General features: G+C 38.9%; 1 protein-coding gene across 1 annotated transcript in view; it reads left to right on the top strand.

The window, feature by feature from the left end:
• supt6h (SPT6 homolog, histone chaperone and transcription elongation factor) overlaps positions 1-22,492 on the top strand; it is a 65,603-nt gene extending 43,111 nt beyond the window's left edge. The window contains exons 30-37 of the mRNA XM_062959011.1: positions 1,569-1,807; positions 1,893-2,006; positions 4,568-4,692; positions 6,668-6,780; positions 10,698-10,775; positions 10,855-11,024; positions 17,733-17,914; positions 21,807-22,492. Of these exons, the coding sequence (XP_062815081.1) occupies positions 1,569-1,807; positions 1,893-2,006; positions 4,568-4,692; positions 6,668-6,780; positions 10,698-10,775; positions 10,855-11,024; positions 17,733-17,914; positions 21,807-21,999 (1,214 nt within the window). The 3' untranslated portion in view covers positions 22,000-22,492. The remainder of the gene's footprint in view (positions 1-1,568; positions 1,808-1,892; positions 2,007-4,567; positions 4,693-6,667; positions 6,781-10,697; positions 10,776-10,854; positions 11,025-17,732; positions 17,915-21,806) is intronic.
• Positions 22,493-27,269: the final 4,777 nt, after the last annotated feature.

Raw genomic sequence — 27,269 nt, 5'->3', positions numbered from 1 at the left:
CATGTCTCCTCTCAGCCTTCTCTTCTGCAGGCTAAACATGCCCAGTTCTTTAAGCCGCTCCTCATAGGGCTCGTTCTCCAGACCTTTGATTTTAGTCGCCCTCCTCTGGACACTTTCCAGCTTGTCAACATCTCCCTTCAACTGTGGTGCCCAGAATTGGACACAGCGTGATTCCAGGTGTGGTCTGACCAAGGCAGGACTTCCCTGGATCTGGACGCTATTCCCCTATTGATGAGGCCAGAATCCTGTTGGCTTTCTTAGCAGCCACATCACATTGTTGGCTCATGTTTAACTTGTTGTCCACGAGGACTCCAAGATCTTTTTCGCACACACTGCTGTCTAGCCAGGTGTCCCCCATTCTGTATCTTTGATTTCCATTTTTTCTGCCGAAGTGAAGTATCTTGCATTTGTCCCTGTTGAACTTCATTTTGTTAGTTTCGGCCCATCTCTCTAGTCCAGGGGTCCCCAAACTTTTTAAACAGGGGGCCAGTTCACGATCCTTCGGACTATTGGCGGGCCGGACTATAGTTGCCCACTGAGCAATAATCATAATAATCATAATAATCATAATAATCATAATAATAAAGAGGGTTGGAAGAGACCCCTTGGGCCATTGAGTCCAATCCCCTTCTGCCTTTGTGCACTGAAAGCACAAACAAAGCATCTCTGACAGATGGCCACCCAGACTCAATGTTAATAATAATAATAACAATAATAATAATAAAAAATGTGCCGTGCCAAAAGATCTCAGCCGGCATTTGGAAACAATAGACATTGACAAAATTACGATCTGCCAACTGCAGAAGGCCACCCTACTGGGATCTGCATGCATCATCCAAAAATACATCACACAGTCCTAGACGCTTGGGAAGTGTTCGACTTGTGATTTTGTGAAACGAAATCCAGCAGATCTATCTTGTTTGCTGTGTCATACTTATAATAAAAAAGTGGGTTGAAAGAGACCCTTAGTCCAACCCCCTTCTGCCTCTGTGCACCAAAAGCATAAGCAAAGCATCCCTGACAGATGGCCACCCAGCCTCAATGTTAATAATAATAATAATAATAATAATAATTTGGAGACAATAGACATTGACAAAATTACGATCTGCCAACTGCAAAAGGCCACCTTACTGGGATCTGCACGCATCATCCGAAAATACATCACACAGTCCTAGACACTTGGGAAGTGTTCGACTTGTGATTTTGTGAAACGAAATCCGGCATATCTATCTTGTTTGCTGTGTCATACAATGTCGTTGTGTCAATAATAATAATAATAATAATAGGGTTGTAAGAGAAGAAGAGACCCCTTGGATCATTTAGCCTAACCCCCTAATGCCCTTGTGCCATGGGGGCCGGATAAATGGCTTCAATGGGCCGCATCCAGCCCCCGGGCCTTAGTTTGGGGACCCCTGCTCTAGTCTGTCAAGATCGTTTTGAATTCTGCTCCTGTCTTCTGGAGTGTTGGCTCTCCCTCCCAGTTTGGTGTCGTCTGCAAACTTGATGATCGTGCCTTCTAACCCTTCGTCTAAGTCGTTAATAAAGATGTTCCTGTTGTCCTTCTGCAGCGTACATCAAGCGGGTGATTGCGCACCCGTCCTTCCACAACATCAACTTCAAGCAGGCCGAGAAGATGATGGAGTCCATGGACCAGGGGGACGTCATCATCCGGCCCAGCAGCAAAGGGGAGAACCACCTGACGGTCACCTGGAAGGTCTGCGAGGGCGTCTCCCAGCACGTGGACGTCCGCGAGGAGGGCAAGGAGAACGCCTTCAGCCTGGGCGCCACTCTCTGGATCAACACCGAGGTCAGTCCGTCGGGAAGGGAAGGAGAGGAATCGTCGATCGATGGATCCCCCGGCCTGTGTGACCGCGTGTTATTTTTCTCCCCAGGAGTTTGAGGACCTGGATGAGATTGTGGCCCGCTATGTCCAGCCCATGGCCTCGTTCGCGAGGGACCTCCTCAGCCACAAATACTACCAGGATTGCCACGGCGGAGACAGGAAGGTGAGCAGAGAATGCTAGTGTTAAAGGAAGATACAATCAAACCCCTCCTAACAGATGTTCATTTTAATCCATGGCTCCATTGAAGCCTGGTCTCCAGAGCAGCAGAAAACAAGCTCGCTCCATCTTCGATATGGTCTCCTTTCAAATATTGAAACATGGACTTCATGTCCCCTTCTCTCAACCTTTCTCTTCTCCAAGCTGGACATGTCTTCCTCAAAGGGATTCATAGTTTCCAGACCATCTTAGCTACAGTAGAGTCTCACTTATCCAAGCTAAACGGGCCAGCAGAACCTTGGATAAGCGAATAATAATAATAATAATAATAATAATAATAATAATAATAATAATATAATAATAATAACTTTATTTTTATATCCCACCCCATCTCCCCGAAGGGACTCGGGGCGGCTCACAACAGGGACAAGCCTGAAACAACAACACAACATGTTTGACAAAATTTGAACCATTTCAACGATATACAAAATAAAATAATGTATAATACATTAAAATCCAAGCAGATAAAATCAGAGTACTGCTCCGGCAGGAAGGTAACAGCGCTCCATGCAGTCATGCCAGTGGCCACATGACCTTGGAGGTGTCTATGGACAACGCCGGCTCTTCGGCTTAGAAATGGAGATGAGCACCAACCCCCAGAGTCAGACATGACTGGACTTAAAGTCAGGGAAATACCTTTATCTTTATTTGTTTATTTATTTACAGCATTTATATTCCGCCCTTCTCACCCCGAAGGGGACTCAGGGCGGATCACATTACACATATAGGCAAACATTCAATGCCTTTTAACATACCTTTATTATTATTGGTATTATTACATTTATTATTTCTCTATTATTGTTGCTACTATTAGATTTATTTTACTCTATTTTTATTATTATTAATAATACGTTTATTATTTCACTCTGATCTTATTATTATTATTGCATTTATTATTATTATTATTTTATTATGACACAGCAAACAAGATAGATATGCTGGATTTCGTTTCACAAAATCACAAGTCGAACACTTCCCAAGTGTCTAGGACTGTGTGATGTATTTTCGGATGATGTGCACAGATCCCAGTTGGGTGGCCTTTTGCAGTTTATTTTATATTTATTTTATTACAATATTTATATTCCGCCCTTCTCACCCAACAGGAGACTCAGGACAGCTTACAATAAAACGCATATATAAAAATTATACAGTGCAATATAAATCAGTTGAATCAGTTGGCAGATCGTAATTATTATTATTATTAATATTGCATTTATAATATTTATATGTATTATTTTCCTTTATTTATTATTATTACATGTATTATTTTACTCTATTATTATTAAAAGGATACATAAGCACATTAACATTGAAGAAGATGAGAATCATGATTTGATCAGAGTTGGACAGTCTTATCCTAAATTTGAGCTTTATGTAAATATTCAAAAACATTTAACCTACTGATGCCTCAATTCATGTAATTTTATTGGTATCTGTTTTTATTTCTGAAATTTACCACTCTCAGCTTATACTGGAGTCAATGTTTTCCCAGTTTTTTGTGGTAAAATTAGGTGCCTTGGCTTATATTTGGGTCGGCTTATACTCTGGAGCCTCCGATGGCCTAGGGCAGGGGTCCCCAAACTAAGGCCCAGGGGCCCATCGAAGCCATTTATCCGGCACCCATGGCACAAGGGCAGAAGGGAGTTGGGCTAAATGACCCAAGGGTCATTCTTTTACAACCCTTATTATTATTATTATTATTATTATTATTATTATTATTATTATTATTATTATTATTATTATTAATATTAAGGCTGGGTGGCCATCTCTCAGGGGTGCTTTGCATTTGCTTTTGGTGCACAGAGGCAGAAGGGGGTTGGACTCAATGGCCCAAGAGATCTCTTCCAACCCTCTTTATTATTATTATTATTATTATTATTATTATTATTATTATTAACATTGAGGCTGGGAGGCCATCTGTCAGGGGTGCTTTGCCTGTGTTTTCGGTGCACAAAAGCAGAAGGGGATTGGACTCAATGGCCCAAGGGGTCTGTTCCAACCCTCTTTATTATTATTATTATTATTATTATTATTATTATTGCTGCTGTTGTTGTTGTATTATTATTATTATTATTATTATTATTATTATTATTATTATTATTATTGCTCGGTGGCCAACTATAGTCCGGCCCTCCAACGGTCCGAAGGATTGTGAACAGGCCTCCTATTTAAAAAGTTTGGGGACCCCTGGCCTAGGGGATAAAAGCCTTGTGACTTGAAGGTTGGGTTGCTGACCTGAAGGCTGCCAGGTTCAAATCCCACCTGGGGAGAGCGAGGATGAGCTCCCTCTATCAGCTCCAGCTCCATGCGGGGACATGAGAGAAGCCTCCCACAAGGATGGTAAAAAAACAAAACATCCAGGCAATGTCACCTGGGCAATGTCCTTGCAGACGGCCAATTCTCTCACTCCAGAAGCAACTCCGGTTGCTCCTGACACAAAAAAAAGCTTATACTTGATATATACTGTAATAATAATAATAATGTCCCTTTTCTGTTTTTCCTCCTAGAAACTGGAGGAGCTGCTGATCAAGACCAAGAAGGAGAAGCCCACCTTCATCCCGTACTTTGTCTGCGCCTGCAGAGACCTCCCGGGCAAATTCCTTTTGGGCTACCAGCCACGGGGCAAACCGAGGTAGGGTTTTTCATATGTTCCGGGGTCTTCTTGACCTCAAGGATCCACTTTTCTCCCTGCTCCTTTCTTTTAGAGCAATGATGGACAACCTTTTGCACTTGGTGTGTCAAAATTCACCAAAAAACCTAGCATGACTTGGGTGGTGTGTCACTTCGAGAAAAAAACCATAATTTCACAATATATATAGTTTAAGGTTAAGGTAAAGGTTTTCCCCTGATGTTAAGTCCAGTCGTGTCTGACTCTGGGGGTTGGTGCTCATCTCCATTTCTCAGCTGAAGAACCAGCGTTGTCCGTAGACACCTCCAAGGTCATGTGGCCACTGGCATGACTGCATGGAGTGCCATTACCTTCCCACCTATTGATCTACTCACATTGTTTTCGAAGTGCTAGGTTGGCAGGAGCTGGAGCAACAGCGGGCCCTCACTCCACTCCCGGATTTGAACCGTGGACCTTTCGGTCTGCAAGTTCAGCAGCTCAGCGCTTTAACCCACTTCGACACCGGGGCTCCTCATACATAATTTCAATAACAAAAATAAATAATTGTAATATATAACTATATTTAATAAATCAAAAACTATTTAACAACCATCTATGGTACCTCTTGCAATTTCCACACTGATTTCCCTCTATTGTAGTTTCAGTGTAGTGATGAATAATGAATAATATAATAGTAATAATATAATAATAGACTACAATAGGAATAGAATAATAGAATGATGCATACATATATATGTGTGTGTGTGTGTGTGTATAATTCTATTGGGAGCCTGGTGGTGGCACAGTGTGTTAAAGCGCTGAGCTGCTGAAGTTGCGGACCAAAAGGTCCCAGGTTCAAATCCCGGGAGTGGAATGAGTGCCCGCTGTTAGCCCCAGCTCCTGCCAACCTAGCAGTTCGAAAACATGCCAATGTGAGTAATAATAATAATAATAATAATAAAACTTTATTTATAACCCGCCACCATCTCCCCGATGGGGACTCGGGGCGGCTTACATGGGGCCATGCCCAGACACCATACAATATAACAAAATAAAACAATATATCATAACACAATATAATAGTACAAAAATAATCATATACATTACTACACAAATCAGAGCAGACAGGGCGGGCCACATGAACATTTAATTAAAAACTCGGGAGAGAGAGGCATATAAATAAAGAGAACAGGGGTATAAGATGGAACAGTCCAAACAGTCCAAAGGATAAAATCCAAGGGGAGTAATCAAAAAGGTATATAACATTTACTCCCCGAAGGCACATCGAAAAAGCCATGTTTTTAGATCTTTCTTAAAAGCCAATAAGGTGGGGGCTTGCCTGATCTCAGAGGGCAATGAATTCCACAGTCGGGGGGCCACAGCAGAAAAGGCCCTCTCTCTCGTTCCCACTAGACGGGCCTGGGATAAAGGCAGTGGCGAAAGAAAGAAAGAAAGTAGATCAATAGGTACCGCTCCGGCAGGAAGTTAACGGCGCTCCATGCAGTCATGCCGGCCACATGACCTTGGAGGTGTCTATGGACAACGCCGGCTCTTCAGCTTAGAAATGGAGATGAGCACCAATCCCCAGAGTCAGTCACGACTAGAAAACCTTTACCTTTACCTATATATCTTTTGCTGTTATACTGTGTCTTTGTGCCAATAATAATAATAATAAAGAGGTTTGGAAGAGACCCCTTGGGCCATTTAGTCCAACCCCCTTTTGCCTTTGTGCACCAAAAGCACTGGCAAAGCACCCCTTAATAATTATTAATTAAAAAATGATTGAAATACCGTTATAAACAAGCAAAGCTTTAGAAGGTGCGCAACAGGTGAGGGTGGAGGTGGGAAAGGCAGAGGAGGAGGGAGCCACCGTCATGGGGGCCGGATAAATGGCTTCAGTGGGCCGCATGTGGCCCCCGGGCCTTAGTTTGGGGACCCCTGTTTTAGAGGATTGATTGGAGGAATTGAATCGTTTGGTGAAACCATTTTCCCCCCACAGGATTGAATATGTGACGGTGACGCCCGAAGGCTTCCGCTACCGGAACCACATCTTCCCCACCGTTAATGGGCTTTTCCGGTGGTTCAAGGACCACTACCAGGACCCCGTTCCAGGTAAAGACCCTCTAAACATGGTCAGATCCCATTCCTGTAAGGAAAAGGTCTTCGTGGTGAGCTATTAAATATGGCTTCCTCAGAATGACAAGACTGGGCAAGCATGGACCACCCTGATAATATTTCAAAACAAACAAAAAATAGCAATCTGGAGGCAGTTATGGTACCCAAAGCCCCCCAAAACACACGAAAGCACACTATATTTATTTTTAAAATTAGGGAGATTTTGACCCCAAACCACACAGCCCTGAACTCATGAAAAACTATCATTTTTAATATTCAATTTAGAAAGTTTTTGTCCCCAATGTATGCACTGTATCACCCTTCCTTTTTATTCCTTCTCAAAAGGGCACAATTTTGAACAGGACTGAAGAGGTTATTTGGGTTTTGGGGGAATTTGGGAAAACAACAATTCTTTTTTTTTTTCTTTTTTTTTTAAAAAAATAAATTTTTATTCAGATTTTCTTGCACATACATACAGTACAGTAAAAAATAAAAATGGAGATGGTTCACGGGGATTGGTGAAAAGGGGAGAAGAGGTAAAAAAAAAATTCTTTATTGATTAGTCACTTTTGACCATATCAAAACATGTAAAACGTACAATACGTACACACTTATGCATACATACAATAAAACCATGTAAGGATACAAAACATCCCGACCTGCGGAAGAGCCCATGGCCCCATATCATGTTATCATATGGTTTCATAAGAAAAAAATGGGTTCCCAAGGACTTGAACTAACAGGTGTCCAGTAAGTGGAATAATAACAATGTATTAAATATCATTAAACATGGTATTATACACAATAAATTAATATAAATATGGGTTCCCATATTTATTATTTATTAGCGACATTTATATCCTGCTCTTCTCACACCGAAGGGGACTCAGGGCGGCTTACAAATTATATATACATTCAATATATTATATTATTAGTATAGTACAATATAAGCATTATATATTACTATATTATACTGCACCACTATATTGCAATATTATTAGTAATATTACATGTAATATAAATGTATAACTATAATAGTGTATTATTATTATATTGTATTACATTATAATATTATCAATATGATATGTACTGTATATACTTGAGTATAAGCTGGGTTTTTCAGCCCTTTTTTAGAACTGAAAACGCTCCCCTCGGCTTATACTCGGGTGAAGGTCCTGGTTGGCTTATATTTGGGTCAGCTTACACTCGAGTATATATGGTACATTTATTATTGTACTCTATTATTATTACTAAATGTATCATTTTACTCTTGTTATTATTGCTACTTTTCCATTTATTTTAATCTATTTTTATTATTATTAATACATTTATTATTTCATTCTGATATTATTATTGTTATTGCATTTATTATTTTACTCTATTATTGTTAATACATTTCTTAATTTACTCTAGTATTACATTTATTATTTTACTGTATTTATTATTATTATTACATTTATTATTTCACTCTTATTGTTATTATTAAAAGGATACATAAGCACATTTACATTGAAGAAGTTGAGAATAATGATTTAATCAGAGTTGGACAGTGTTATCTTAAATTACAGTTTTATATAAATATTCAAAAATGTAATTTTATTATTATCTATTTTTATTTCTGAGATGTACCGCTCTCGGCTTATACTTGAGTCAATCTTTTCTCAGTTTTTTTGTGGTAAAATTAGGTGCCTTGGCTTATAGTCTGGTCGGCTTATACTCGAGTATATACGGTATATACAATATATTGTTAATATGGGTATTATATATTATATTGTTATATTGACCATATGTTGTATGCTGCTTTGAATCCCACCTATGAGATAAAAGTGGGATAGAATAAATTATAATAATAATAATCCCCCCCCCCCCCCCCGCTGGCATTTGGAAACAATAGACATTGACAAAATTACGATCTGCCAACTGCAAAAGGCCACCCTGCTAGGATCTGTGCGCATCATCCAAAAATACATCACACAGTCCTAGACACTTATATCTATCTCCAGCATATCTATCTTGTTTGCTGTGTCATACAATAATAATAATAATAATAATAATAATAATAATAATACATCACACAGTCCTAGACACTTGGGAAGTGTTTGACTTGTGATTTTGTGATACGAAATCCAACATAACTATCTTGTTTGCTGTGTCATAATAAAATAATAATAATAATAATAATAATAATAATAATACATCACACAGTCCTAGACCCTATGGGAAGTGTTCGACTTATGATTTTGTGATACGAAATCCAGCATATCTATCTTGTTTGCTGTGTCATAATAAAATAATAATAATAATAATAATAACAATAATAATACGTCACACAGTCCTAGACACTTGGGAAGTGTTCGACTTGTGATTTTGTGATACGAAATCCAGCATATCTATCTTGTTTGCTGTGACATAATAAAATAATAATAATAATACATCACACACTTGGGAAGTGTTTGACTTGTGATTTTGTGATACGAAATCCAACATAACTATCTTGTTTGCTGTGTCATAATAAAATAATAATAATAATAATAATAATAATAATAATACATCACACAGTCCTAGACACTTGGGAAGTGTTCGACTTGTGATTTTGTGATACGAAATCCAGCATATCTATCTTGTTTGCTGTGTCATAATAAAATAATAATAATAATAATAATAATAATAATAATAATAATAATAATAATAATAATACATCACACAGTCCTAGACACTTGGGAAGTGTTCGACTTGTGATTTTGTGATACGAAATCCAGCATATCTATCTTGTTTGCTGTGTCATAATAAAATAATAATAATAATAATAATAATAATAATAATAATAATACATCACACAGTCCTAGACACTTGGGAAGTGTTCGACTTGTGATTTTGTGATACGAAATCCAGCATATCTAGCTTGTTTGTTGTGACATAATAAAATAATAATAATAATAATAATAATAATAATAATAATAATAATAATAATAATACATCACACAGTCCTAGACACTTGGGAAGTGTTTGACTTGTGATTTTGTGATACGAAATCCAGCATATCTAGCTTGTTTGCTGTGACATAATAAAATAATAATAATAATACATCACACACTTGGGAAGTGTTTGACTTGTGATTTTGTGATACGAAATCCAACATAACTATCTTGTTTGCTGTGTCATAATAAAATAATAATAATAATAATAATAATAATAATAATAATAATACATCACACAGTCCTAGACACTTGGGAAGTGTTCGACTTGTGATTTTGTGATACGAAATCCAGCATATCTAGCTTGTTTGTTGTGACATAATAAAATAATAATAACAATAATAATAATAATACATCACACAGTCCTAGACACTTGGGAAGTGTTTGACTTGTGATTTTGTGATACGAAATCCAACATAACTATCTTGTTTGCTGTGTCATAATAAAATAATAATAATAATAATAATAATAATAATAATAATAATAATAATACATCACACAGTCCTAGACACTTGGGAAGTGTTCGACTTGTGATTTTGTGATACGAAATCCAGCATATCTAGATTGTTTGTTGTGACATAATAAAATAATAATAATAATAATAATAATAATAATACATCACACAGTCCTTGACCCTTGGGAAGTGTTCGACTTATGATTTTGTGATACGAAATCCAGCATATCTAGCTTGTTTGCTGTGTCATAATAAAATAATAATAATAGGACTTCTGCTCCCACAATCGCTAACTGTTGTTGCTTCTGGGAGATGGAAATCCCAAAGAACTAGAGATCCAAAGCTTGGAAACCATTAGTTTAAGAGTTTAGATGGAGATTCGAGGTCCCAGTCCCGTCATAATGAAATTTATTTCAGTCCAGCTTCTTGTCTTCCACATTGATTCCTTCCCAGGAGCTTATGGTTGTTGTTTTCCCCCCTTGTAGGGGTCACTCCCAGCAGCAGCAGCAGGACCCGGACTCCGGCCTCCATCAACGCCACTCCGGCCAACATCAACCTGGCGGGTGAGCTTCACAACCTCTCCAGGACCCGTTTCCTGCCTCCTCTCCGCTCCCTCGATTCTCACTTCTCCTCTCCCGGCAGATCTGACTCGCGCCGTCAACGCCCTCCCGCAGACCATGACCTCCCAGATGTTCAGCGCCATTGCGGCTGTGACGGGCCAAGGGCAGAACCCCAACGCCACCCCTGCGCAGTGGGCCTCCAGCCAGTACGGATACGGAGGGGGCAGCGGCGGCGGGAGCAGCGCTTACCACGTATGTAGACAGATATACCTTCCGTGGCTTTGGGCAGCCATGAGGTTGGGTTGTTGTGCGTTTTCCGGGCTGTATGGCCATGTTCCAGAAGCATTCTCTCCTGATGCTTCGCCCACGCCTATGGCAGGCATCCTCAGAGGTTGTGAGGTATATTGGAAACCAAGCAAGGGAGGTTTATTTACTGTATATCCTCGAGTATAAGCCTAGTTTTTCAGCCCTCTTTTTAAGACTGAAAAAGCAGCAACTTTATTTTTGTACCCCGCCTCCATCTCCCAAAAGGAGATGGCTAACATCGGGCCAAGCCTGGGAAATTACAATAGAACGAAATAAAATACTTACTGTATATACTCGAGTATAAGCCTAGTTTTTCAGCCCTTTTTTTAAGACTGAAAAAGCAACAACTTTATTTTTGTACCCCGCCTCCATTTCCCGAAAGGAGATGGCTAACATCGGGCCAAGCCTGGGAAATTACAATAGAACGAAATAAAATACTTACTGTCTATACTCGAGTATAAGCCTAGTTTTTCAGCCCTCTTTTTAAGACTGAAAAAGCAGCAACTTTATTTTTGTACCCCGCCTCCATCTCCCGAAAGGAGATGGCTAACATCGGGCCAAGCCTGGGAAATTACAATAGAACGAAATAAAATACTTACTGTATATACTCGAGTATAAGCCTAGTTTTTCAGCCCTTTTTTTAAGACTGAAAAAGCAACAACTTTATTTTTGTACCCCGCCTCCATTTCCCGAAAGGAGATGGCTAACATCGGGCCAAGCCTGGGAAATTACAATAGAACGAAATAAAATACTTACTGTCTATACTCGAGTATAAGCCTAGTTTTTCAGCCCTCTTTTTAAGACTGAAAAAGCAGCAACTTTATTTTTGTACCCCGCCTCCATCTCCCGAAAGGAGATGGCTAACATCGGGCCAAGCCTGGGAAATTACAATAGAACGAAATAAAATACTTACTGTATATACTCGAGTATAAGCCTAGTTTTTCAGCCCTTTTTTTAAGACTGAAAAAGCAACAACTTTATTTTTGTACCCCGCCTCCATCTCCCGAAAGGAGATGGCTAACATCGGGCCAAGCCTGGGAAATTACAATAGAACGAAATAAAATACTTACTGTATATACTCGAGTATAAGCCTAGTTTTTCAGCCCTTTTTTTAAGACTGAAAAAGCAACAACTTTATTTTTGTACCCCGCCTCCATCTCCCGAAAGGAGATGGCTAACATCGGGCCAAGCCTGGGAAATTACAATAGAACGAAATAAAATACTTACTGTATATACTCGAGTATAAGCCTAGTTTTTCAGCCCTTTTTTTAAGACTGAAAAAGCAACAACTTTATTTTTGTACCCCGCCTCCATCTCCCGAAAGGAGATGGCTAACATCGGGCCAAGCCTGGGAAATTGCAATAGAACAAAATAAAATACTTACTGTATATACTCGAGTATAAGCCTAGTTTTTCAGCCCTCTTTTTAAGACTGAAAAAGCAACAACTTTATTTTTGTACCCCGCCTCCATCTCCCGAAAGGAGATGGCTAACATCGGGCCAAGCCTGGGAAATTGCAATAGAACGAAATAAAATACTTACTGTATATCCTCGAGTATAAGCCTAGTTTTTCAGCCCTCTTTTTAAGACTGAAAAAGCAACAACTTTATTTTTGTACCCCGCCTCCATCTTCCGAAAGGAGATGGCTAACATCGGGCCAAGCCTGGGAAATTGCAATAGAACGAAATAAAATACTTACTGTATATCCTCAAGTATAAGCCTAGTTTTTCAGCCCTCTTTTTAAGACTGAAAAAGCAACAACTTTATTTTTGTACCCCGCCTCCATCTCCTGAAAGGAAATGACTAACATCGGGCCAAGCCTGGGAAATTACAATAGAACGAAATAAAATACTTACTGTATATACTCGAGTATAAGCCTAGTTTTTCAGCCCTTTTTTTAAGACTGAAAAAGCAACAACTTTATTTTTGTACCCCGCCTCCATCTCCCGAAAGGAGATGGCTAACATCGGGCCAAGCCTGGGAAATTACAATAGAACGAAATAAAATACTTACTGTCTATACTCGAGTATAAGCCTAGTTTTTCAGCCCTCTTTTTAAGACTGAAAAAGCAGCAACTTTATTTTTGTACCCCGCCTCCATCTCCCAAAAGGAGATGGCTAACATCGGGCCAAGCCTGGGAAATTACAATAGAACGAAATAAAATACTTACTGTATATACTCGAGTATAAGCCTAGTTTTTCAGCCCTTTTTTTAAGACTGAAAAAGCAACAACTTTATTTTTGTACCCTGCCTCCATCTCCCGAAAGGAGATGGCTAACATCGGGCCAAGCCTGGGAAATTACAATAGAACGAAATAAAATACTTACTGTATATCCTCAAGTATAAGCCTAGTTTTTCAGCCCTCTTTTTAAGACTGAAAAAGCAACAGCTTTATTTTTGTACCCCGCCTCCATCTCCCGAAAGGAGATGGCTAACATCGGGCCAAGCCTGGGAAATTACAATAGAACGAAATAAAATACTTACTGTATATCCTCGAGTATAAGACTAGTTTTTCAGCCCTCTTTTTAAGACTGAAAAAGCAACAGCTTTATTTTTGTACCCCGCCTCCATCTCCCGAAAGGAGATGGCTAACATCGGGCCAAGCCTGGGAAATTACAATAGAACGAAATAAAATACTTACTGTATATACTCGAGTATAAGCCTAGTTTTTCAGCCCTCTTTTTAAGACTGAAAAAGCAACAACTTTATTTTTGTACCCCGCCTCCATCTCCTGAAAGGAAATGACTAACATCGGGCCAAGCCTGGGAAATTACAATAGAACGAAATAAAATACTTACTGTATATACTCGAGTATAAGCCTAGTTTTTCAGTCCTTTTTTAGGACTGAAAAAAAAACCTCCTCGGCTTATACTCGGGTGAGGGTCCTGGTGGGCTTATACTCAAGTATATATGGTATATTTATTATTTTTCTCTATTATTATTGGTATTGTTACATTTATTATTTTACTCTATTAATTATTATTATTACATTTATTATTTTACTCTTATTATTGTTGTTACTTTTACATTTATTTTACTCTATTTTTATTATTATTAATACATTTACTATTTTACTCTATTATTACATTTATTTTTTTACTCTATTTATTACATTTATTATTTTACTGCATTTATTATTGCATTTCACTTTATTATTATTAAAAGGATACATAAGCACATTTACATTGAAGAAGATGAAAATAATGATTTAATCAGAGTTGAACAGTCCTATCTTAAATTACAGTTTGATGTAAAGATTCAAAGACATTTAAACTACTGAGGCCTCAATTAATGTAATTTTATTGGTATCTCGGCTTATACTGCAGTCAATGTTTTCCCAGTTTTTTGTGGTAAAATTAGGTGCCTTGGCTTATATATTATTATATATTTATTTATTTCCAACATTTATATCCCGCCCTTCTCACCCGAAGGGACTCAGGGCGGCGTACACAATTGGCAACAATTCGATGCCTACACATAATTAAAACATAGCAGTGAAAATCCAATTAAAACAATATAAAAATATATAACATATGGTTAAAAATCCGTTCATCCAAAATTCTCGTGCTGTGGCCGTAAATCAGTCCGGGTCTTTATCAGTTAATCTTCGAAAGCCTGGGCACATAGCCATGTTTTCAGGGCTTTTCTTTTTATTATGACTTGTGTTATTTTCCTGTATTTATTAATTATTATTATTACATGTATTATTTTACTCTATTACTATTAAAAGGATACATAAGCACATTACATTGAAGAAGATGAGAATCATGATTTGATCAGAGTTGGACAGTCTTATCTTAAATTTGAGCTTTATGTAAATATTCAAAAACATTTAACCTACTGATGCCTCAATTCATGTAATTTTATTGGTATCTATTTTTATTTCTGAAATTTACCACTCTTGGCTTATACTTGAGTCAATGTTTTCCCAGTTTTTTTGGTGGTAAAATTAGGTGCCTCAGCTTATACTCGAGTATATACGGTAAATAATAAATATTCGGGTCGGCTTATACTCGAGTATATACGGTAAATAATAAATATTCGGGTCGGCTTATACTCAAGTATATACAGTACATAATACGCTTCATCAGCAAATAAAAATACATCAAGATAAAAACACAGTTACGCATAGTAACATAGCAAAAATAAAATGGTGACAATAGCATAGCTAAACATAATTCAAAACTGGAACAGGAATTAATAAAAACAAACTGGGCCAAAGTACAAGGAGTTCATATTGTAATATTAATATTAATATGCATAGGATTAATATGGCCTGCCCATTCACCCCCCGCTAGAAACAGACCAAAGGACCGTACAGACAAACAAAACATAACACTTTCAAACCAGGAACAGATTTTTTTTTTTCACATCTTGTTACATAGTGTTGTTATTGTATATCTCACCTTTTTATTTCTTGGCTGGAGGCTGGCCTGTTCCTTCATTTTCCGCCGTAAAGAATGTGGAGAAGCTTAGCGGAGGCTGAGCGGGGCAAGAATGTGCTGAGCCGACAAGAAGGAGCAGAAAGGTCTCCTTTCTTTGGGCTTAAAATAATCACACTATGTAACACAATTTTTGTTCCTGCGTTGTAAATGTCATTTCCTAACTGGCTCTATCATACAAACATGGAAAAGGTTTATTCAACTGCAAAACGTTTGTTTTTGTGGGACATCCTGCAGCACATTTTGCGGTAGTTTTTCAATGACTATCTCATCACAGTCTCAACGAATTCAATGTACCATATATACTCGAGTATAAGCCGACCTGAATATAAGCCGAGGCACCTAATTTTAACACAAAAAAATTGGGAAAACGTTGACTCCAGTATAAGCCGAGAGTGGTAAATTTCAGAAATAAAAACAGATACAGTAGAGTCTCACTTATCCAAGCTAAACGGGCCGGCAGAAGCTTGGATAAGCGAATATCTTAGATAATAAGGAGGGATTAAGGAAATGACTATTAAACATCAGATTAGGTTATGATTTTACAAATTAAGCACCAAAACATCGTGTCATACAACAGATTTGACAGAAAAAGTAGTTCAATAAGCAGTAATGTTATGTTGTATATACTGTATTTACGAATTTAGCACCAAAATATCACGATATATTGAAAACATTGACTACAAAAATGGCTTGGATTATCCAGAGGCTTGGATAAGCGAGGCTTGGATAAGTGAGACTTTACTGTAACTATAAAATTACATGAATTGAGGCATCAGTAGGTACAATGTTTTTGAATATTGACATAAAGCTCTAATCGTCCAACTCTGATTAAATCATTATTCTCATCTTCTTCAATGTAAATGTGCTTAGGTATACTTTTAATAATAATAGAGTAAAATAATACATATTATTATTATTATTATTACTATTACAGGAAAATATTACAGTAGAGTCTCACTTATCCAACACTCACTTATCCAACGTTCTGGATTATCCAAGCCATTTTTGTAGTCAATGTTTTCAATACATCGTGATATTTTGGTGCTAAATTCATAAATACAGTAATTACTACATAGCATTACTGTGTATTGAACTACTTTTTCTGTCAAATTTGTTGTATAACATGATGTTTTGGTGCTTAATTTGTAAAATCATAACCTAATTTGGTGTTTAATAGGCTTCTCCTTAATCTCTCCTTGTTATCCAATGTATTTGCTTACCCAATGTTCTGCCGGCCCATTTACGTTGGATAAGTGAGACTCTACTGTAATAATTTTAGGAAGGGAATCAGTTCTTCTTTGGGTCTGGTTGGGTGACTTATGTCTCAACGTTTCCTGAGTTAGATCAGCCGTATTGGTGTTAAAGGGATATAAAGGTTTCCCAGTTTACCCAGATCCCTCCCAGTTTGCAATCCCCATAGTCATCCCGGCAGAAGGCGGATGGAAGATTTATTATTATTTATTTACTTACTATATTTATATCCTGCTCTTCTCACCCCGAAGGGGACTCAGAGCAGTTTACAAATTAAATTTACATACAATATTATATTATTAGCATAGTACAATGCTGGCCATAAATTACTATATTGTACTATATCAATATATTGTAATATTATTTATTTATTTATTTATTTATTTATTTATTTCAATGCTTATATCCTGCCCTTCTCACCCATAGGGAGGGGACTCAGGGCGTCTTCCAATAAAACACAGTATAAAAATATTACAGGCAGTTCAATCAGTTAAAAATATTATTATTAATATTACATGTAAAATATATAATTAATGTTATATTGTATTATTAGTATTATATCGTATTATGAATATTATATGTATATAAAATATGTTATATTATTATAAAAGATGGATGTGTAGTTCAATTCTCGAATGAATAGTTCAATCCTGCTTTATATTATTTTATCATTTGATTTTACTTTTATTTTGTTATACTGTATCGTTGTGTTTTAATTTTATTTTATCTGTTTTGTTGATATTGTTTACTTAAGTTTTTCATTATGTTTATGTTTTGTTCTTTGGGCTTGGCCCCATGTTAGCCGCCCCGAGTTCCTTCGGGGAGATGGAGGTGGGGTACAAAAATAAAGTATTATTATTATTATTATTATTATTATTATTGATCCAGGGGATGTGTAGATGACTGATTGTTCCAGCCATGACAGATCTCGGTGTGTCTCTTTCTCTCTATGATCTCAGGTCTTCACGACTCCTGCGCAGCAGCCGGTGGCCACCCCGCTTCTGACCCCCAGCTACTCGTACACGACCCCCAGCCAGCCCATCACCACCCCCCAGTACCACCAGCTCCAGGCCAGCACCACGCCCCAGTCCACCCAGTCCCAGCCCTCCTCCAGCTCCGGGCAGAGGCAGCCCCAGCCCAAGTGAGTACTAAAGGGGAGATTGGGGGCAGATCATGCAAAAGGCGTTTTCTCCTTAGACCAGAGTGTGATGCAGCAGCTGAAAAGAGACCAATGAAATTCTAGGCCAGGGGTCCCCAAACTTTTTAAGCCGAGGGCCGGTCCACAATCCTTCAGACTGTTGACGGGCCAAATTATCATTTGAAAAAAAAAATGCAAACAAATTCCTATGCATACTGCACATGTCCTATTTGTAGTTCAACAACAACAACAACGAAAGAACAATACAATATTTAAAAATGAAAACAATTTTAACCAACATAAACCTACAGTAGAGTCTCACTTATCCAACATAAACGGTCCAGCAGAATGTTGGATAAGTGAATATGTTGGATAATAAAGAGGCATTAAGGAAAAGCCTATTAAACATCAAATTAGGTTATGATTTTACAAATGAAGCACCAAAACATCATGTTAGACAACAAATTTGGCAGAAAAAGTAGTTCAATACGCAGTAATGCTATGTAGTAATTACTGTATTTATGAATTTAGCACCAAAATATCATGATATATTGAAAACATTGACTACAAAAATGCGTTGGATAATCCAGAACGTTGGATAAGCGAGTGTTGGATAAGTGAGACTCTACTGTATTAGGATTTCAATGGAAAGTGTGGGCCTGCTACTGGCCAATGAGATAGTCAAGTTAATTAGGATTGTTGTTGTTTTGTGCCTTCAAGTCATGTCAGACTTTGGCCGAGCCTAAGTCTAAAATTAATTATTTATTTACTGCATTTATTTACTACATTTATATCCCACCCTTCTCACCCCAAAGGGGACTCAGAGCAACTGTATGTACATACAATATATTATATTATTAGCATAACACAATATTAGCATTAAATATTACTATATTGAACTATACCACTATACTATTATATAATACTAGCTGTGCCCGGCCACGCGTTGCTGTGGCGTTTTCTGGTGGTGTTGGTGAGAAATTGTTGAGGTAGTGGTGGTATTGAATGTCTGTTGTATGGTAGTCTTTATGTTTAGTATGCACACTGAAGTGGATTATATGGCAATGTGGAGTCAAGATAATCCAGTTCAAAGCAGATAATATAAGATTCTAAATGGATTATATAGCTGTGTGGAAGGGCCTTGAATCTACACTGCCATATAATCCAGTGAAAATCTGATAATCTGTGGAAGAGGCCTAAGTGAGGCCTAACTGTGCCTGTCCCCTGGGCTGAATAGGTTGCTAGGAGACCAAGTGGGCGGAGCTTATTTTATTTATTTATTTATTACAATATTTATATCCTGCCCTTCTCACCCAACAGGGGACTCAGGGCGGCTTACAATAAGACGCATATATAAAAATTATACAGTGCAATATAAGCCTTCAAACTGGCAGCAATTGGATAAAAACTATTATTCCTCTCCCTGTAATTAGGACTTTATTTTTCTTTTCTTTTTGTTGTATCAACCTAGAGCCGTGAATGATGGGTTGTGTTGTCAAATTTCGAGGTTGGGGGGCCTGTAGTTTTGTTGTTTTGTCCGCTGCCCTGATGCCATCACTCTTTTATACATATAGATGTAATGTATAACATACAATTAATATTATTATATGGTATTACTATTAGTATTATATTGTATAACATAAGAGAATTATTAATATTATATGTATATACAATATATTATATTATTAAAACTTATTTAAAAATATTATATTATAAAACTGAGGGCGGGGGCCAGGTAAATGACCTTGAAGGGCCGCATCCGGCCCCCGGGCCTTAGTTTGGGGACCCTTGTTCTAGGCTGTAGAGAAGGACCACCAAAATGGTCAGAGGTCTGGAAGCCATGAATCCCTCTGAGAAGCCGCTTTGGGAAGCTTATTTATTTATTTTATTTACAGTATTTATATTCCACCCTTCTTTCTCACCCTGAAGGGGACTCAGGGCAGATCACATTGCACACATATAAGGCAAACATTCAATGCCATATAAACATAGAACAGAGACAGAGACAGACGCAGAGGCAATTTAAACCTTGGGGTTGTTGTATGTCTTTCGGGCTGTGTGGCCATGTTCCAGAAGTATTCTCTTCTGACATTTCGCCCACATCTATGGCAGGCATTTTCAGAGGTTGTGAGGCATGGATAAACTAGGCAAGGAAGGTAAATATATATCTGTGGAGAGTCCAGGGTGTGACAAGAGTCCTTTGTCAGTTGGAAGCCAGCGTTAATGTTTCAGTTAATCACCCTAATTAGCATTGGAAAGGTTTGTCTCTTGCCTGGGAGGCATCCTTTGTTCAGAGTCATTAGCCGTCCTTGGGGCTCCTCTGCCCTCAGAGTGTTGCTTCCCATCTACTGTTCTGATTTTGGAGTTTTGTAATACTGGTAGCCAGATTTTGTTCATTTTCATGGTTTCCTCCTTTCTGTTGAAGTTGTCCACATGCTTGTGGATTTCAATGGCTTTTGAAAATGAACAAAATCTGGCTACCAGTATTTGAACAATGAACAAAATCTGCCTGCCACATACACCATCGGCGGTGTATGTGGCAGCTTTCTGATTGGCCACCACTTACACGGACAACTACAACCGCCACGAATGACGGATCTGGACCAAACTCGACACACTTAATCCCCATGATGCACTTTATGTCCTGGTGCCGTTTGCGGGATGATGGACCATGGGTGATGGGATTTGTAGTACTTTCAATCGCTACGACTCCCACAGGCCACTGCGACGCCCACCAGTGACGGAACTGGACCAAACTTGGCACACAGAATTCCCATGAACCCCTTTCCATCCTGGGGCAGATAGGGGGAGGATGGACCAAGTAGCATCACTCACTTCTTGCTCTGGGAGTTGTAGTTCACCCTTATAAAGACAGCACTGAACCCAGCCGACGTCGGATCTGGACCAAAGTTGGCACACTGCCTCATCATGCCCAACTGTGCATACTGGCAGGGTTTCGGGGTGATTGACTTTAGCCCCTGGGAGTTGTAGTTCACCCTTATACAGACAGCACTGAACCCAGCCAACTTCACATCCTGACCAAACTTGCAACACTGCCTCATCATGCCCAACTGTGCCTGCAGACCTGCTTTCAGAGTGATAGACCTTTGCTCTGGGAGTTGTCGTTCACCCTTATACAGACAGCACTGAACCCAGCCGACGTCGGATTTAGACCAAACTTGGCACACTGCCTCATCATGCCCAACTGTGCATACAGGCAGGGTTTCGGGGTGATTGACCTTTGACTCTGGGAGTTGTAGTTCACCCTTATACAGACAGCACTGAACCCAGCCAACTTCACATCCTGACCAAACTTGCAACACTGCCTCATCATGCCCAACTGTGCCTGCAGACCTGCTTTCAGAATGATAGACCTTTGCTCTGGGAGTTGTAGTTCACCCTTATATAGACAGCACTGAACCCAGACAACTTCACATCCTGACCAAACTTGGCACACAAATTTCTCAAAATACCCGGGCACCGCTGGGTCCCCAAGCTAGTATTAAATACTCGGGCTGTGGCGCAAGCTGGAGAGCAGCCAGCTGAGACCAATCACTCTGACCAAGAGGTCATGAGTTCGAGGCCAGCTTGGAGCCTGCATTTGTCTTGTCTTCGTTCTATGTCAAGGCATTGAATGTTTGCCTTATATGTGTAATGTGATCCGCCCTGAGTCCCCTTCGGGGTGAGAAAGAAGGGCGGAATATAAATGCTGTAAATAAATAAATAAATAAATAAAAGTAGGACTGTTACTCATCTTAGGTTGTTTTTGATGCAGACTAAATGTGCTAGGGGTCTTTTATGAAGGCGGAAGCCAATTGGCCCAGCCTTAGTGGACCCACTAAGGGGTTATTTCGGCAGTGTTTGCTCACCCTTTTCCTTCCCTTTCCGCCCCCAGGTCCAGCTCCAGCTCCCACACGGCCATCGACTGGGGCAAGATGGCCGAGCAGTGGCTCCAGGAGAAGGAGGCCGAGCGCCGGAAGCAGAAGCAGCGCCTGACCCCCCGGCCCTCCCCGAGCCCCATGATCGAGAGCACCCCAATGTCCATGGCCGGCGATGCCACCCCGCTGCTGGACGAAATGGACCGGTAGTCCTCTCCGCCCCCGAGCAAGCCACCTTCTCGCTTTTTCTCAGCCATGTTTTGCTTTTGTTTTGCCCCCCTCGAACTGGACCGAGAATGGGACGCTGGGGGGGGGGGAGCATATTATTTGGCGACGTATGGGGACACCGCTGGGTTTGCGGCGGCCGTTTGACCTTCGAGCGGGGGGAAACGGTGGACTTTTCTGTGAGCGTGATTGTGTCTCTCTTTTCTCCGTTTCTCTCGCTCCTCTCTTGTTCAGCGTTGTATGTATAAAAGGCTCTCTCTCTTTTTTGGCGCGACGAGAGAAAGGGGAAACGCCGCCATTGCCGGGACAATATTTATTCACTTGTTATTCCCTTCCCTGAAAAGCAAGGAGAGGAACAAGGAAAGGGCGGCGGTGGCTGGACTCCAGGACGACGGACGGAATACCAAGTAGGCCCTGATCCCCTTATTCTTTGCCCGATTGTAACCGCAAACGAGGGAATAAATAGTGTTTCTATTGAGTCCAACATTCGGGTTTCCTCCTTTGAGCCGGGCCCAAAACGAAGGAGTCGTTTGGCGCTCGCACTTCTGGACCAATGTGAGGAAAGCGTTCAAAAGCACATTCATTTTTAAATTAGAGAAAGGTAGCTTTATATCTTCCACACTGATATATTGTTAAGCAAAGGCTGGCCATCTGTCAGGAGGGATCAGATTGGGTCTTGGGTCTGCCTTTATGGTGGAAGGGATGGACTGGACGGCCCTTGGGGGTCTCCCAATTCTAGGATTCTATGATTCTATTATTATTATTAAGCAATAAGATTCTGTGATTCTATTATTATTAAGCAAAGGCTGGATGGCCATCTGTCAGGAGGGATCACATTGGGTCTTGGGTCTGCTTTTATGGCAGAAGGGTTGGACTGGATTGGCCCTTGGGGGTCTCTTCCAATTCTAGGATTCTAGGATTCTATTATTATTATTAAGCAATAATATTCTGTGATTCTGTTATTATTAAGCAAAGGCTGGATGGCCATCTGTCAGGAGGGATCAGATTCGGTCTTGGGTCTGCTTTTATGGCGGAAGAGTTGGGCTGGATGGCTCTTGGGGGTCTCTTCCAATTCTAAGATTCTTTGATTCTATTATTATTATTATTATTAAGCAAAGGCTGGATGGCCATCTGTCAGGAGGGATCAGATTGGGTCTTGGGTCTGCTTTTATGGTGGAAGGGTTGGACTAGATGGTCCTTGGGGGTCTCTTCCAATTCTAAGATTCTTTGATTCTATTATTATTATTATTATTATTAAGCAAAGGCTGGATGGCCATCTGTCAGGAGGGATCAGATTGTGTCTTGGGTCTGTTTAATGGCAGAAGGGCTGGACTGGATGACGCTTGGGGGTCTCTTCCAGTTCTAGGATTCTGTGATTCTATTATTATTAAGCAAAGGCTGGATGGCCATCTGTCAGGAGGGATCAGATTGGGTCTTGAGTCTGGTTTTATGGCAGAAGGGTTGGACTGGATGGCTCTTGGGGGGTTTCTTCCAATTCTAGGATTCTGTGATTATTTTATTATTATTAAGCAAAGGCTGGATGGCCATCTGTCAGGAGGATTCAGATTGGATCTTGGGTCTGTTTTAATGGCAGAAGGGTTGGACTGGATGGCCCTTGGGGGTCTCTTCCAATTCTAGGATTCTGTGATTCTATTATTATTATTATTATTATTAAACAGAGGCTAGATGGCCATCTGTCGGGAGGGCTTAGGTGGTGTCTTCCTACTTGGTAAGCATGGTCTTTGCTTCTAAGTAACTTCTCCAAGACTTTGGAGGACAAAAGGGCAGGTCTTGTAGGTGCGTCTACACTTGGGAATTAAACTAGTTTTGGATGTTCAACGCCCAGAAGCCTTTATTTTGAATAATAATCAGGGATTTTGGGAGCTGAAATTCTGGAGTTTGGGGAGCATATTGTGAATATGCAACCATAATGCCATTCCTCCAGTTGATTTTGGACTATAGTGTCTATCAGCCCACCATTAATTCTGGCTTTGGCCAATAATTGGGGATTCTGGGAGCAGAAGTCCCGGAAACAAATAAGAGTTGTGAAGACGTGCCCTTGAACAGCTAAGGCTCAAGGCAATGGAATGATGGGTGTTGTAGTTTCGCGAGCTCTTTATCCTCCTATGTACAACTGCAACTCCTATGATCCCATAGTGAGCCATGGTAGTTATTATTATTATTATTATTATTATTATTTATTAGCGACATTTATATCCCGCCCTTCTAATCCCGAAGGGGACTCAGGGCGGCTTATAAGTTATATGTAGATACAATATATATATTATTATTAGCATAGCACAGTATAAGAATTATAGATTACTATAGTATATTATACTACTATTTTGCAATATTATTAGTAATATTACATTTAATATAAATATACAATAGTGTATTATTATTATTATTATATTATTATTATATATATATATATACTAGCTTTGCCCAGCTACGCGTTGCTGTGGCTTGTGGGAATCCTTTGTTGGCCAGGTGGAATAGCAGTGAATAGCCTTGCAGTCTCAAAGCCTGGCCGTTTTCTGGAGTAGCTGGAGCTGTTTGTTGTATGAACGTAGAGGCATGGATGAGGGGTTGTGCTGCCAAGTTTAGTGTTTCTGGGATGTGTCGTTTTGTTGTTTTGTCCTAGGCCGAAATTTCATTACCCTTTTATATATATAGATACACACAATATAATTTACAATAATAAATAATAATACTTTACTGATAATAATAATTTACTGAAAATAATACAATTTAATAATATTAATTATATATTATATATTAAATGTAATATTACAATGTAATGATATAGTACAATATAGTAATGTAATGCTAGTATTGTACTATGCTCATAATATAATGTATTATATGTGAATGTAATTTGTAAGCCGCTCTGAGTCCCCTTTGGGGTGGGAAGGGCGGGGTATAAATGTAGTAAATAAATAATATATAATAATATAACATATTGTATATACATATAGTATTCATAATATTATATTGTAATATGATATAGTGCTAATAATCCAATATAATAATATTAATTATATATTATATATTACATGTAATATTACAAATAATATTACAATATATTGATATAGTACAATATACAGTAGAGTCTCACTTATCCAATGTAAACGGGCCGGCAGAAGCTTGAATAAGCGAATATGTTGGGTAATAAAGAGGGATTAAGGAAAAGCCTATTAAACATCAAATTAGGTTATGATTTTAAAAATTAAGCACCAAAACATCATGTTATACAACAAACTGGACAGAAAAAGTAGTTCATTACACATTAATGCTATGTAGTAATTACTGTATTTACGAATTTAGCACCAAAATATCACAATGTATTGAAAACATTGACAACAAAAATGCATTGGATAATCCAGAACGTTGGATAAGCGAGTGTTGGATAAGTGAGACTCTACTTTAGTAATGTAATGCCAGTATTGTTCTATGCTAATAATATAATATTGTATGTAAATTTAATTTGTAAGCCTCTCTGAATCCCCTTTGGGGTGAGAAGGGTGGGATATAAATGTAGTAAATACATAAATAAATTATAATATTATTATCAATATTATATGTACAGTAGAGTCTCACTTATCCAAGCCTCGCTTCTCCAAGCTTCTGGATTATCCAAGCCATTTTTGTAGTCAATGTTTTCAATATATCGTGATATTTTGGTGCTAAATTCGTAAATACAGTAATTAATACATAGCATTACTGCGTATTGAACTACTTTTTCTGCCAAATTTGTTGTCTAACATGATGTTTTGGTGCTTAATTTGTAAAATCATAACCTAATTTAATGTTTAATAGGCTTTTCCTTAATCTCTCCTTATTATCCAACATATTCGCTTATCCAACGTTCTGCCGGCCCGTTTACGTTGGATAAGCGAGACTCTACTGTAATAGTATTAATAATATAACATAATTGTTAATTATAATTATAATATAGGTGCCCCTGGTGGCACAGTGTGTTAAAGTGCTGAGCTGCTGAACTTGCAGACCAAAAGGTCCCAGGTTCAAATCCCGGGAGCGGAATGAGCGCCTGCTGTTAGCCCTAGCTTCTGCCAACCTAGCAGTTCGAAAGCATGCAAATGTGAGTAGATCAATAGGTACCGCTCTGGCGGGAAGGTAACGGCGTTCCATGCAGTCATGCCAGCCACATGACCTGGAGATGTCTACGGACAACGCCGGCTCTTCGGCTTAGAAATGGAGATGAGCACCAACCCCCAGAGTTGGACACGACTGGACTTAACGTCAGGGGAAACCTTTACCTTTACCTTATACAATATATTATTAATATAGCATAATATGAGTATCATATATTATTATATTGTTATAACCTTTATCTATATTGACACAGTAGCTATGGTGATGTCAAACTCCCTTAGGTCTCCTTCGCTTGGAGTCTATCTCTTCACTTCACTTCACTTTATTTCTTAATTAGTCGCTCTCCACCAGAGTGCTCTGAGCGACTTACAATTTAAAATATAAATATAATATAAATAATCTCCCATTATCCCCTGGTGTAGATACCTACCAAGGCTGCCAGTCTTCCTACATTTCCTTCCTGCGATTAAACCTGAATTTGGGGAAGTCCACATTTGGCCCCAAATGCCTGGAACGGTCTCATGATTAATAGGATCCATATACAGTAGAGTCTCACTTATCCAAGACTCGCTTATCCAAGGTTTTGGATTATCCACGACATTTTTGTAGTCAATGTTTTCAATATATCATGATATTTTGATGCTAAATTTGTAAATACAGTAATTACTACATAGCATTACTGCGTATTGAACTACTTTTTCTGTCCAATTTGTTGTATAACATGATGTTTTGGTGCTTAATTTGTAAAATCATAACCTAATTTGATATTTAATAGGCTTTTCCTTAATCCCTCCTTATTATCCAAGATATTCGCTTATCCAAGCTTCTGCCGGCCCGTTTAGCTTGGATAAGTGAGACTCTACTGTATATACAATATATTATATTATTAATATAGCATAATATGAGTATCATATATTATTATATTGTTATATTGACACGGGGGACATAGTGATGTCAAACTCCATTCTCCATTCTCCTCCGCTTGGATCTCCCATTATCCCCTGGTGTAGATACCAACCGAGGATGCCCGTCTTCCTAAATTTTCTTCCTGTGATTAAACCTGAATTTGGGGAAGTCCACATTTGGCCCCAAATGCCTGGAACGGTCTCATGATTAATAGGATCCATATATAGTAGAGT

This window comes from Anolis carolinensis, unplaced genomic scaffold (assembly GCF_035594765.1).
Source record: "Anolis carolinensis isolate JA03-04 unplaced genomic scaffold, rAnoCar3.1.pri scaffold_7, whole genome shotgun sequence".
In the NCBI taxonomy this organism is placed as follows: domain Eukaryota; kingdom Metazoa; phylum Chordata; class Lepidosauria; order Squamata; family Dactyloidae; genus Anolis; species Anolis carolinensis.
The sequence above is the reverse complement of the archived record's forward strand: the minus strand, read 5'-3'. Positions and strand labels throughout refer to the sequence as shown.